Raw genomic sequence first — 15,077 nt, 5'->3', positions numbered from 1 at the left:
TGGAGGGGTATAGGAACCGATAGTAATCATCCAAAGCAAACACTATTTCATTTTCTTACTTCTCCCTTTAACATCATTATCAATCTTAAGACCAATGGCTAACAAACTAAAAGTTATACAGTTATATAGAATAAATTAATGTTTATAGTAAATATTATGTTAAACACTGAAATGCACAATAAATTTGATATCTTTTCACTCCCGCAAGATCGAGCCTGTACGGAACACAAAAATGCTGAACAGAGAGAGAGAGCGGTGTATCTTTTTCAGAGGTTGTCGGAGAGATTTCGGCAAATACGATTGGCAAATCGGCATCTTTGTGACTCCGACAAAATGCAGCACACCGACCGCCAAATTTGGAAAATGCCATAACGAGGGGCCAGAAAAACTTTGTGTTCCACATTGTGAGGCGAAAAAAAACATAAAACAGGGATTGTCGTAATTAGGGGACCCACTGTATATACATGCATATACATATATAATGTATATCAAAATACATAGAAATTTTACGGCGATCTTCATAATAAAAATTGATTGGTATAAATGTCAAGCACAAGAGATTCTGCAACCATATTTGAGGTCCAGCAAGCTTCAAATAGTCCCATACCAACAGACCCTAGACAACCATTTATAAAGCATTTAGTTTTGTCTCCAGTCTGTACTGCCGGTCTGTACTGCCGTAATACTCCATGATTACTAATTACAAGCAGTGTTACAAGCTAGAGAACAGCTCTGTACACATCATTAATACTCATGACTCATAGCTAGTAGCCCGCTGAGTCAATATGAGTCATATACATATAAAGGTTTGTCAAATTGCTCATGTGAGATGGCTCTACCTACCCCATGCTCTGCTTCGGCTGCTCCAGAGGTGGGCAGCTTGTCGGCTGTTGCAAATGGAAGACTGCTGATCAACGTGCTGCAAGCACTACCATTTGCTTCTGTTGATGAGACTAACTTGACACCACCCTGGGAGACTATAGCCCATGGAGTAGTCACACTTTGTGACACCGAGTTGCTCTGCTCACGGTTGCTTCCTTTACCATCAGAAAAAAACAGTTAGTCATTGTCATAAAAAATTACAGACAAACCTTCAAGAAAACAAGTGTACTAATTGTAAATGGTTTATATAAATAACACACAGTTGAGGGACAATAGTTGACAAGAAGAAGGGAGGGGCTGCGGCTAACAGTTCATTGAAAGGAGTTCAGCTTCTAAACAAATGTGATAATTAAGTGACAATAACACGCTTGAAAGTCCACAACCCGACTACAGCATGTGACATGAATGAATAAGGTGAATGCGTCAGCTAACCAGCTTCTGCAGAAAATCATTTTACAAGAGGAGACAACTCTGCTAAGCTAATTAGACTATACCACTCTTCAACCCGGCCAGCATGTTAGGCCATAATTAACATGCGTGTTCATCGTGTTAATAGGTCAGAGCGTGTAGAGAGATATCAATAGTGCGGCTCACATTTGAGAGTGTTATTGTTGACACCCAATTCTCACTTGTTGCCACAAAAACAAACATAGTTATATTAATACTGTCAACAGTGCAGGTATGCTGCGTGATAACAGCGTGCAGTTCAGAAATAGCGTTCAGTTCAGAAACGGCGTGCAGAGAACTGATTCAAGGTTCTATATAGATAGCCAAGGCTCTATATAGATAGCCAAGGCTCTATATAGATAGCCAAGGCTCTATATAGATAGCCAAGGCTCTATATAGATAGCCAAGGTTCTATACAGATAGCCAAGGTTCTATATAGATAGCCAAGGTTCTATATAGATAGCCAAGGTTCTATATAGATAGCCAAGGTTCTAGGTAGATAGCCAAGGTTCTATATAGATAGCCAGGGTTCTATGTAGATTGTAGCATCAGACGGGGGGGAAGGATGTGAGGGTAGAAACAAAAAACAATATTTATTCTCAAATTTATAACATAATTTTCTCGCTTACAAAACTGACAAAAAAATACTTAAATACTATCGGTAGGTTATACTTATACGATAAACTGTACTACTACAGTCAAATATCTACCTACGATCATTTTTATATATGAATTTCCAAAATACGAGCATAAAATTTGAGCAAATATTTAATATCCAAACATTTAAATATAGTATCTAAAATAATTTCTAACGCACATTGTACAACCTCCCAAATTGCTCAAAACGTAAATATTATGGATTTGTAAATCAGTAGGTATGTACGAAGTTCCCTTTCAGATAGTTTGGTTCTACGCGTTCGAAGAGTATTAACCAGTAGTTCATCGCTTTCTATTTAGTTTGAAATCATGGATACCAAGAAGAATAACACTTAAGACTAGTTCACACTATATCGCTTTATGACAGCATTTTTCTTTCGGCATTCATCATCAATTATGTGAACCGTAAACCGATGTCATCGACGAGGCACGCAGATATGTCGGGAAAGTTTGCAGCTATCAAACTTTTCCGATATTTCGCCGAGCGTCGACGACCACATGTACAACGTAAGCCACTGCAACGATAGTGATTCAAGGTCGCTGATAGCGTGATTTATTCATTTCCATTTATGAGAGTCGCTGCGGGACTAGTATTTGATCCAAGCATGAGAAAACAAAGAGGTTTCTTCGCGAAAAATTGAGAACAATATATCATAGAAAAAAATGAAAACACTATGTCATGGAGTATTTGCTGATGTAAACGTGGATGGGTTTGGGATAGTGTAAACATTGTTGTCATCGACGATCACTGAAGTATTGTGGCATCAACGCCGAGATATGACGATATAATGTGAACCATCCTTGAGTAACAGTCGCAGTGTAGAAGAAAGAAGCCAGTGTTTTCCTCGGAGTTGAAACAAGAAATTACAAAAAGAATGAGCAAACACATTCGGTTAAAGTATGTAAGAAATCTCCGAAGCTGTCTGGCAATTATGATGAGGAAGAAACCGAAAGTGATATAAAGAAAGCTAGTGTAGAAGCTGGCCGTTATTATAAATTATATATATATATATATATAATTCTCCAAGTCTGTAGTTCAGTTTGTCCAGCTATAGCTATTAAAATATTGGAATGAAAAATCCGTATCACAGAACCTCCTGTTCGCCAGGCAAATGCCTTAGCAATTTAGCTATGCGAGACTGGCAGACTATTTGGGCGATATATGTCGCTATGTGAGTAAAAATACGCTACCGCTCTCTGTGGTGGCGCAACGTCATTCTATGAGCCAAGAGCAGTAGATAACTAGCTTACTTGAATTAGCCATTGGCAATGTGCCAGGCTAATGGCAAGAGGCAGGCAGCTACATCATAAGCTGGTTTTTAATACTTGTGCAACGTCGGGCTTTCCATTAGTTACAGATAAAATGTAAAATGTATTTGTGTCAGCACTTTTATTAATGCCTCATCCATCCCCTGTATCACAAAGGCTACACCTGCACGCATGTCTTTGGAATAAAACCGATTACAATAAAAACCTATTTCTATTAAAGATTAGCCAATATCCCGGCATTGCATGGGTATTGAAAAACAGCTTATAAACAGAGGCAGGTCATGTAGTTGCCGGCCACTGGCCATTTGCCTGGCACATATCCAATGGCTAATTTGGGTAAGCTACTATCGGCATGGCTAAACTTATTAATAAGAGCCATGAGGGCAAGCTTTAGTGATGTTGCGTAACGCAGAGTGCTATGTATATTTTAACCGGATAGGATAACGACTCATATCGCCTAATGAAACCATTGCATCTCACGTAGCTTAATTGGTTAGGTTACCGCCGGTGAACGGGAAGTTCCGGGATCAAATACAGCACGAAATAGATCTTCCATTCCTAAATTTTAATAGCTGTAGCTAGACAGGCCAAACAGCGGACTTTGAGATTTATATATGGGAGATTACATTATTAGTTGGTTCATTTTCTTACATACAATTTATTGGTTTGCATGTAGTTTTTACATAGTGTTATATAATGCATTTTTTCGACTATGTATAATTACCTTAAGTATTTATCAAGTTTTTAAGCAGCGGAACGAAATACGATATACATGCATTCTTACAATAATATTTGCTCCAACATGTTGCAAACAACTTTGACATGCATAGACATCTCAGAATGAACTAACTTTGTTTGTCTACCTGCCATGCCAACTGAACAAATCGTCATAAGGAAGAATCTATAAAATTATAAGGAAGCCGGTCGGCTACATAGATCTAATAAGAGGGAGTATTTACCAATCAGGTTTGACCGTGTGAAGAAGTAAAAATGACTAATCTGAGGAGTAAGGTAGGCGAACCAACCTGTCTTAGCCCTAACTGAAGCTTTGAGTATCGAGCAGCTGACAGCCGTTGTGCCAGACACAGCAGAACCAAGGCTAACCGCTATTTCTGCAAGATCAGAGTGAGACATGAAGTTGATATGAAGTTGGTTGTTGGCTATTATAAAATGGTAAAATGCCATGAGTTCTTCACTAACGATGCAACATTACAACCAAATCTATTTTTTAGACTCAGCCAGAGAACACAAACCTCAAGACCGGTACAAGCAGGTGAGAGTTATATAAACTGGACAAGAGACTATGCAGGCTGGTGGTCCGCACTGATGTAAGCATCCATGTGCAGAGCATGTGAATCCATGTTGTCATTAGTTCGTTTGTTGACTAATTCTGATAGCAATTGATGCAATTTTGAGAAGCTATCCATAATGATATCCTACCCTCAGGATAAATAATTCCATAACTAATTAAAACTGGAGAAAAAAACCTCACCACAAACCGACTAGAGTTCACAACTCTACTGTCCAGCATACCACCATTGCAGGCTTTATTACGCATAACCAATTTGCAAATGCATTGTGAAGATAACTTCAGTATGCATATTTGGCCTGGGGAGCTACTAAAGGGGGCGGACAGAGCAACTAATTCAAAGCTTCCGACACCAGAAATTCAAGTCGGGATTCTAGAGAATACTAAAAAAATTCATTCTCTAGTATTGCTCAATTTGGTTAGGTCAGACACAACTGAAGATTAGAATTAAGGAAATTAAACATACATGTATTACTGGCTAATGCAATATTTATTTGATTTGTCCATGAATGATTGATTCAATCATAATTAAGCGTGTAACAATTATCAGGACACCCTGTGACACAGAATGTAAGGAAATGGTCAAAACAACAATCCCTTTAAAAGTTCAGGTAATTGTTTGAGTTATGCTCTGACCGGCGCGGCTGCCCTTTACAAGCTTCAACTGGGATTGCTCACATCTCTAGTGTTTTAGCTCTGCGGCAGCGTGGCCAACTTTGAAACCCTTGTCGAACATCGCGCTAAAGCATCAGCCTGTGTGACCAGCCTTTAGCAAACCACTGTGATTATGAATAATTCTGAAAATGATGAGAGACCGGTTGAAAACGACAAAAAATTATAAAATTCTACATCAAAAAGAGCCCGCCCAGTTCAGTGGTTGACTAATGCGTAAGACGACAGGTTAGAACAGATTAATTAATGGGAATAAAGGAACGAGTGAGAGCAGACGGTGTCGGGTTGCAATAAATGGAGATCATGCCAAGCGGAGTAAATTCATTTTCGATGATATCATGGCTCAGCTCATCGTACGAAATGAGAGATGAGGGCAGACTAAAACCACGCTAATCATATCTGTGAGACAGAGTATTTTGTAAACCGTAAACAGAAGCCATCAGGGGGGAATAATAGCTAAATAACTAATGAGAAGATAAAATACTTCATTTACCTTCATGCCCGAGTCGTGGGTGGAATATTCCATCTTTTGGGTGGAATCCATTAACATCCCCTGATACTTCCTGATGAAAACATGGAAACGTGTTGAGACATGCCCAATAGACTAGAGAAATGCATGACTACAACCGACCGCAATGCTATGGTTGATTTAGAGCCTACGAAAACATCAAAGCTGAGCATCTTGTCTTGTTTGTTGAGGAATCCTAGAGAATAGACAACTAGTCAGCCATGATTATGTTGAACATGACCTGCTATAAGCTGCTATGGAATCAGTAGAAAGTATTGAAAAATGCTTTTTTCCAGAGCTGAGCAAAAGCTTGCATACAAAGACAGCAAAGAGCCATATTTGGTAGGCTAATAAGAGGCAACAAATAACCATTTCATAGCACGCTGACGCAAGATGTCTTAATTCAAACAGCATCTTTGTCTTCTGAAGGCAGCTTGACAGCGTGTAAGTGAAGAAGTATTGGCTAAAACAAACTACGCAGGTGACTTTTGTTAAAAAGATCTCGAGTCAAGTTTACTCGATGCAGTAGATAAAACAAGGCTAAAGTGGGTGGATCCACATCTGCTCTGCAGGTAAATTTTGATTTGTATTAGGGCTGATATATATAACATAGCTGATAAAAATTGGCTCTCTCAAAACTTAGCCCGAGTCAAAACTTCCGAGATCAAACTGGAGACTTCAACTCCTCTTCTGCACAGCTGAGCTAGTCAATATTAGCGCCCAAACAATTTTTTAGCATGACAAAACTTTTACGCGATGCACTTTAGAATACGTGTATATACTCCTCATGCAAATAAATAGAAACAGCGTGTAATCAAAGTAGCCTCAACATTTTAGCCTCAACATACGAGGTAGCACAAACTCCATCGTAAATGCAAAAACGTTTTTCACATACATCAAAATATCAAGACCGCATTAAACTAGGAACTACTATTAACCTGCCGCAGGTGCTAATTATTTCTATGGTGTTGCATTCTAAGTTTTTAAGAAATAGCCGTAAAGACGGAGTTAGAAAACGGACTTCAATGAGAAAAGAAACAACAAACAAATTGTTTGTTATTGATGGAATCGAATCATTTTTAATACGGTTTTGTGGACACTTTTCTACTGATAACTTGCTATTATGGGTTCGGAAATATCAAGAATATCGAATAGAGACGGTCAAATAGAAGTGGCATTCAATCAAAGGCGGGCGCTCTATTTTTCAACCCTTTTCCCATAGTGGCGCTCAACTAAAGGTGGCGTTCAAATAGAGGTTTTACAGTAGCTAAAGTACACGTTCAAATAGAGGTTATACAGTAGCTAAAGTACAAAAGAATCTAAAAGTAATCTGAATCTAAAAAAGGGACTTGTTTCATTGGCCCGCTAATATACAGAAAAACTAATGAAAATGTTACACCTTTAGAGCTTGCAAAACCGCCGACCGTTCGTTTTATCTCAGGTACATCTATAACTGATTTCGACATAAATCAACAGATAAAAAGTTATTAATGAGCAAATTCTTGGTCAGGACTTCCATTAAGGCAATCAAGCATCGGATACCTAATTCTTGTTCAATTCTATTGAGAACAAGTTCATGTATAACCAAACTGACTATTACCTGCTGATTACTCCCTCTGAGAGGGGTGTGTTTCACGGCTCCCTCATCACCAGTAGAAGACTGTGAAATACTCCCAACATTCTGATCAGCTATAAGTTCCGTTAGGCACTAGGTTAAAAAGCGTCGGTAAATACGAAACAGTGCCGTTAGGCACTGTTCCATTTTAAACAGCAAAGTCACTGCCGTGTTAAAAAAGCACCGTCCTGAGTTCTGCGGCCTATACAAAGGTGCGGCCTATTTATTGTTTTATTGTCGGTTTTTGGAAAATAAAGCAGATGCGGCTTATATAAGGGTGCGGTTTATAGTCCGAAAAGTACGGTAATTCTTGTTCAATTCTATTGAGAACAAGTTCATGTATAACCAAACTGACTATTACCTGCTGATTACTCCCTCTGAGAGGGGTGTGTTTCACGGCTCCCTCATCACCAGTAGAAGACTGTGAAATACTCCCAACATTCTGATCAGCTATAAGAAATCAGCATATCGTATGATGCCTTCTGCGATAAGCATTAGCCTACCAGCTACGACATACACCCCCAAACAAGTATGCACTAAGCAATACATTAGCCTACTACCTAGCGTGGAACTTGCATTATTTTTAACAGATATTCTCGTGATAAATAGAAACCTGCTCGGTTATACCTATTGTAACAGCAACCTAGTTTAATACACAGAAAAATACAGTAAACTACAGGAGTTCTAATCCTATTCCACCAGAACCATCAGTGATATAAATACTGTACCATTCTGCTTGAGATGGTAGGGTTAGTGAGCACGTGGAACTAACAGTTTCACATGCTAACAGCAAGCGTGGGAATACTGGGAACAGCTAAGTTGTGCAGTATGATCAGTATGTTTCCGTGACGCAATTAATTCGCAACTTTGTGTCATCCACGAGATGAAAATGGCAAAAATCTGCGAGTCAAGTGAGTTTTATTACTCGCAAATTTTTATGGAATGTTAAATGCTTGTGAAAGATGGAAACGACACTTGCAGAAGATGGAAACGACACTTGCGGAAGATACACAAAAAATGCCGTACAATCTATTCTATTTTAAACATTGTCCACACTATAGACATTCCTATGATTTGATGAAACGCAAATGTACCACCATAACATCTGGTGTAAAATTTCTTATCGCTTTCAACTATTAAACCACTTACACCGTTCATTTATAGTACACACCACTTGTACGGTTCACTCATAATATACACCATTTATACGGTTCACTCATAATATACGCCACTTGTACAGTTCACTTATAATACTATACCCCAAGTATGGGTAACTCATAATATACACCACTTGTACGGTTCACTCATAATATACACCAATTATACGGTTTACTTATAATACTATACACCATTTATACAGTTCACTCATACTATACACCATTTATACAGTTCACTCATAATATACACCACTTGTACGGTTCACTCATAATATACACCACTTGTACGGTTCACTCATAGTACACACCACTTGTACGGTTCGCTCATAATATACACCATTTATACGGTTCACTCATAATATACACCACTTGTACAGTTCGCTCATAATATACACCATTTATACGGTTCACTCATAATATACACCACTTGTACAGTTCGCTCATAATATACACCATTTATACGGTTCACTCATAATATACACCACTTGTACGGTTCGCTCATAATATACACCAATTGTACGGTTCACTCATAATATACACCACTTGTACAGTTCGCTCATAATATACACCATTTATACGGTTCACTCGTAATATACACCACTTGTACAGTTCACTTATAATACTATACACCAAGTATGGGTAACTCATGAGAATTATTCCAACTTTGTATAATCCGCACCATGGAAACAGTGACTGTATGAGATAACCCTGATCTGAGATAAGAGTAGGCGGAGCAAAGAGTAGGCGGAGCAAGGAGTAGGAGCTAACAGTCGTAATAGCAAATCACACCAAGTTTTTAAGTGAAAGGGCGAGAAATAGGCTCTCTTGTGTCACGCTGTGGTCATCAAATAAAAGTTTATAGTAATGTAGAATCAAACCACATGCCTTTCAAGCATTTCAGAATAACCTTTCATGACAGAAATCTAGGATGTTAATTGCCTTTACATTTAGATATAATTTGTCAGACATACAAAATCAGAGTAACCGGTCAAAATAAACTGCACCTTACATCCAGACATTTTTGATACTTTGAATAATCAACCAGATTCTAAGTTAACAATGCGACTAACAACAATATAAATCAGATTGCGTTTCGGCGAATTGATATCACGTAATATCCAACTCTATGCAAATTCTGTTCGAAAACATTCTCGACTAGACAAGGTTTCTGACTGCCAAGCCGCACCGCGTCACGCAATGCTTGTCATGATAAACTGTTGTGGGAAAAACAAGCTAGACAGGTAGAAGATCTCATCACATCAGGTAGGTAGGTGTCAGACCATACGGGTGGATCAGTTCTATAAGACAATACTCTGCATTAAACTAGAGTACACGGAAGTCCAATGCCAACTGGTTTGCAGCAAATGTGCCCGCAATAGTACAATAAAACAAGCCTCAGTACAAGCGACAGCAGAGGTTAAAGAGGCAGCATATGAGGATCATAGGTCGATACACCATCAGGGAATAGCGACACCCACGCAAACACTGCGAGCATTGTCTTCCACGCGTTCTAAATATCAGAGATGGCATCCAGCTAATGCAGATCAACTAGGCATAGTAGAGACAAAGAAAGCCGTTTTATCAATAGGGTAAGTTATGGCACTGCATTAGGCCGTTTGCTACCCTGGATAGTCAGGCCATGAAGGGACTCCTAGAGGCAGGCAATGCTACTGCGACTTATAAAGATTATAATAATGTATGAAGCGAAACCTTTAGGAACTGTTCCAGCAGATCCAGGGCAGCCAACCGCAAGCTCCTCGTTGGCACAGGTGTCAATGCAATGATGCATCTATTTATCTGAACTTAGCAATGGGTGACCCTACTCGTCTTTCACCAGGCCGCAGCCTCGAGAAGGCAATGTAAAAGTAAAAGAAAAGGCAGCCATTTAGCTTGGAGAGATGCACAGATAAAGCAATGAGGGGTAAGACAGCGGTGGCCTGACTAGACCATTTAAGCACGGGTATTGTTGGAGAATAAACATGACGACAGCGTGACCCGCGTATCTATAATCAGCCCCTTTCAACGTGAATCATGCCTTTTGTTTTTACTATCAGCGTTTAATTGACGCTTGAAGGCTTTAAGGCCTTCTTGTCCCACTACTATTATATGTGACTATCACAGGCTAAAGACCGCAGCGAGAACAAGAGTGACATTAGGGAGGAGGAGGCAGGCGTATGCATCGTGATGTGGAGAACTGGTCTAGTGTCACACAGAGTTGAGAATCGGTCATTCACCCAGGCATAAACAACTTTTTTATGCCATGGCTGTTTGCAAAAGATATGGCTACAAAAGGCAAACATGAGAGGTGAACACTAAAAAAGGTACAGTCGACCCTCCAACATTAGTGGAGGTACAGTCGACCCTCCAACACTAAAGGAGGTACAGTCGACCCTCCCTTCGTCTGATTTCATTTCTCCAGACTTTCAATTGTCTAGATAATATTCGAGGTCTAGACGATTGTCCAATGCGTCCATGTCTGTCCGATGAAGGACTACTTCGACTGATAGGTGGCTCTAATGACAGACGACGCAAGCGAAGCGTGCGTATGATTTTCCTGATGGAACGTTGTACTGTAATTTCCATTTGTTATTATTACTGTTATCAATATTCTACTGTACCCTATTACAGGTTTAACCATATTTTACTCTCACGTATACCATATTGTAGCCTAAGAGGCTTAGGAGTACGTGTGCAAGACAACATATCCTGTTTAGTGTAGGCTACAGTACTTAATTTCCAATGTTTGGGCATTTTCAATGTTCGGACATGGCCCAGTCTGTATTACTGTTTCAAATCGCAGTGACAAGTGTAAAGTCAACCGCAAGTGGCTCCTACTGCCCTTATGACAGTCCCAGCAATCCATCGATGCTGGGGTGAAGCCATTTGCCACAGCTGATTGACCATTAACCAATCACTCTTGTTTTCAGTTATTCCAGCCTTGCCTTGATTATTACTATTATTACGCTAGATCTCAAGACATGACACTTTCATAACCAAATACTTCTACACAATCGAATTTGACATGAGATTTACTGGCTGGTAGTAGAAAATTTGTCTATCATCATCGACCAAGTGAATTCATTATGGACTAGCCAATAGTAATAAGGAAGTGATGCTGATGTACCAGTTATACATAAAAGTGTTATTATTATGTTGTTAAGATAATCTGACGCCACGAAATGAAACTAAAATACAAATAGTTATTATGACCATCGTTGCAAGGCGAATTCGCGTGCGTGATTCCAGACAATGCAACTATTTTGGTGTTAGCCAATAATAAATTTTAGGTGTGTCATGTGAATGACATAGTTATTCTCCATAGAAACGCTAGATGTCGCAAGTCAGTGTGCCTTAGCCTTGTTTCCTCCCACATTCAGTTAATATCAACATTTTCACATTCTTGTGATTACAATAAAATTAGTTTTTTTGATTGTAATTACAAACGAAAATGGCAACTGTTTATCATCAATTCTGCCTTAGAAACTAAAGAACAGTAGCTGGGATCCCTTGCTTTCCCATACTACTATTCTTACCATCATCAGCCAATCTGGCTGAGCTTCCCCCTACCTCAACAGACCGTGAAACAATAGTGTATCACCCCATGCTATCCCCCTGTCAGCAATAAATGCTTCAATTGAACACAGATAGGTTTCTGACAGCTACGGTAGGTGCAGCCGTGCACAGGTGATGTTTATTATTGGCATTTTAAAATCTAGTATTAACACACCTTCACTATTACAAAATGGCTATGTCACATTATGGTTCATTCATAATTATGTTTTGTAAATGAACAGATACTCCAAGCACCAATTCAGTTTTACTATAGACTATTCTGAATTGATTTCCATTGACCCCATTGACCGACAAATAAGATGATCGTGTATCAACTTTCATAACACTTGGAAGACAACAAAAGTTACATCTTGAAAGTGTCCAGCATAAGCAAGAGGGAAGGGAAGTATGACAGAGAGAGAGAAAGAGGAATGAGAGGATAGAAACAGTTGGAATGAAAATACCAAACAGCCAAAATCAACAAACGATACAAACTGCTGTCTTCTCATCATTCATATGCTAACCCCCTGACTATACCTAGGTATTAGTTTATATTCGTTGGTCAACAGTTATGGCGTAGCCCAGTCCTAATTGCTGCAAGTTAAAATGAAACAAAAATGAAAGTGTTCAGGAACAAACTGTTTTAGACAAAAGAATTCCGATTCTTCGATACGAAGCACTCAAAAATCATTATTATCGAGCTCACATTTCACGCAAATGCCTCACACTGACGATGAAATCTATACACTAGACTTGAGATTTTTCAAAGAATTCAACGTTATCAGTAAAATATATTTTAATATATACAATTACATTGTATTGGCATTTTAACAAGATTTCATGGATTTGACACGAGCTTTTGAAGAGCTAAAAGTGAATACCATGGTGTCTATCGCAGAGTCTGCTAACAAAACATGGTCAGAAACAATACTATACGGCTTCATAAGTCACATTTTAACTAATTGTAGAAACCTTCTCCTTTATTTCTGAGTATTACTCAAGTTGGGAATGATAAAGGCATTATTTCATCACGACTATGTGATCAATGTCTAAAAGACTGCGGAAACAGTTAATGATTTTTCTGACACCAATGAACTTTGGCTATATTGTAAGCTACACCTATTGATTGCAAGCCAGCGCTCTACTGTAACCTCTATAACCACAAACAAATACTTATAGACCTCAGCTAGCATTGCTATATAGCGGATGAAAGGTGCAAAAAGAAACATAAGTGAATTGAGCTTACCATTGCTAGCAAAGGTTTCAGCCTTGGAAGTATGACTAAGCCTTCCCTGGTTTGGGTCGTACATAGGCAGCTCTGTAACAAACAAGCTATTTGATAAAGCATGACAAAAATGATGCACAATTATTTGGGATCATCAAAATTTCCAAGCAGTTTCCATTGGTACTGCAGCGCACGTCATGACAAGCAGTTTCTATGAGCTTGCTATGGTTTTTTGTCATTCGAGAAGAAAAAAGAGAATGATGACGCATGGAATATGTGGTCATACCCAAACTGGTAACAACATATCGTTTATCTTATCTTCAAATATATCCTACATCTGCTGCTATTACAGTCTACCTACAGCTAGTGGTGTGAGTTGTACCATAGTGTGCGGTATATTACCCGTGCCAGACCTAACCATGGCAGCAAAAACCTGCGGCAACAGCCATGTCTGACAATAGGACCCTCAAATTAATGCCCTTGCCTGAGCAACAGCTGGAAAAAAATGCAGGCTACAAGCCTTTAATTTAAACTATACAAAATGAGATTCAGCGGGAGTGATTGCTATCACCAGAAAAACTTCAATATCTGGGGGCTTAAACACAAAATCATTGAAAGCAGCTGTGAAGAGAGATTTGCAATATTGCAAACTGCGAACACTAGGTTAGAGGACTGAGCATGGCAATAAAGCATAACCTTCTGAATTGTGGATATCGCAAGCGCAAAAACAAAGTTTGCAAAAGCAGCCATCCAATTTGAACTGAGCTAAGGAAATTAGTGTTATTCCCGCTATATTCTATTATATTTGAATCTTTTTGAATCGCATTGAATTAACTGTATGCAAAAACATGAAAAAGGACTGCATTTGTTAATAATACATTTTCCAACAAATTGTGAGTTCCATTTGCGCCTGACCAAGACATACTGGCCATGATTGAAGTCATTCAGCTGCATCTTAACCAAAGCTACTGACATTGGAAGTTTAGGTTGGGTCGGCATGTGACCCTCCTTAATTATTGTTTATATGCAGGCAATAATGTTTTGCCTAACAGTATTTTGCCATATGTGCTTTATTTATATCCAGTTGCTACATTCAGTTTAGTATAGTACATGCAGAAACTTCTTATTGGGAATCCATGTTTACTATTAGTTGATGAACTAATTATGTCCGCCATGCTTTAAACTCGTATGTAATGCCTTCTAGAGCGGCATACTATCCTTGCGCGGGACGCCGTGCATAATTCATTTGCAGGAGGTCAGTAACGTCATGCAAGCAAAGTTGCTTAATGACAGTTCAGACCAACAAAACATTCAAGTCGTCAACTTCAACAAAGTGTTTTGTATTAGCGCGAGTTAGGCATATTTCACACCTTGAAATGCATCGAAGAATGAAGTCCAACTAGATTTTTTACTATTTCACTATACTGGTACAACAGCCCTTAAACCATGACTATACAGATCTAACAGACCCTGAACCATGACTATACTGGTCCAACAGACCTTAAACCATGAATACACTGGTCCAACAGACTTTAAACCATGACTACACTGGTTCAACAGGCCTTAAACCATGATTATACTGGTTCAACAGACCATAAACCATGAATACACTGGTTCAACAGACCTTAAACCATGACTCCACTGGTTCAACAGAACTTAAACCATGACTATACTGATCCAACAGACCTTAAACCATGACTACACTGGTTTAACAGACCATAAACCACGACTACACTGGTTCAACAGACCTTAAACCATAAATACACTGGTTCAACAGACCTTAA

General features: G+C 38.9%; 1 protein-coding gene across 1 annotated transcript in view; it reads right to left on the bottom strand.

Annotated features, from left to right (window-relative positions):
- The window catches only part of LOC137394021 (protein capicua homolog), a 55,023-nt gene that overhangs the window by 23,065 nt on the left and 16,881 nt on the right, over positions 1-15,077 (bottom strand). The window contains exons 8-13 of the mRNA XM_068080736.1: positions 13,315-13,386; positions 7,721-7,809; positions 7,345-7,452; positions 5,730-5,799; positions 4,281-4,367; positions 844-1,037 (exon numbers count right to left, since the gene is read on the bottom strand). Coding sequence (XP_067936837.1) covers positions 844-1,037; positions 4,281-4,367; positions 5,730-5,799; positions 7,345-7,452; positions 7,721-7,809; positions 13,315-13,386 — 620 coding nt within the window. The remainder of the gene's footprint in view (positions 1-843; positions 1,038-4,280; positions 4,368-5,729; positions 5,800-7,344; positions 7,453-7,720; positions 7,810-13,314; positions 13,387-15,077) is intronic.

Source organism: Watersipora subatra, chromosome 4 (genome assembly GCF_963576615.1).
Source record: "Watersipora subatra chromosome 4, tzWatSuba1.1, whole genome shotgun sequence".
Taxonomy (NCBI): Eukaryota; Metazoa; Bryozoa; class Gymnolaemata; order Cheilostomatida; family Watersiporidae; genus Watersipora; species Watersipora subatra.
This window is presented reverse-complemented; position numbering and strand designations above follow the sequence as displayed.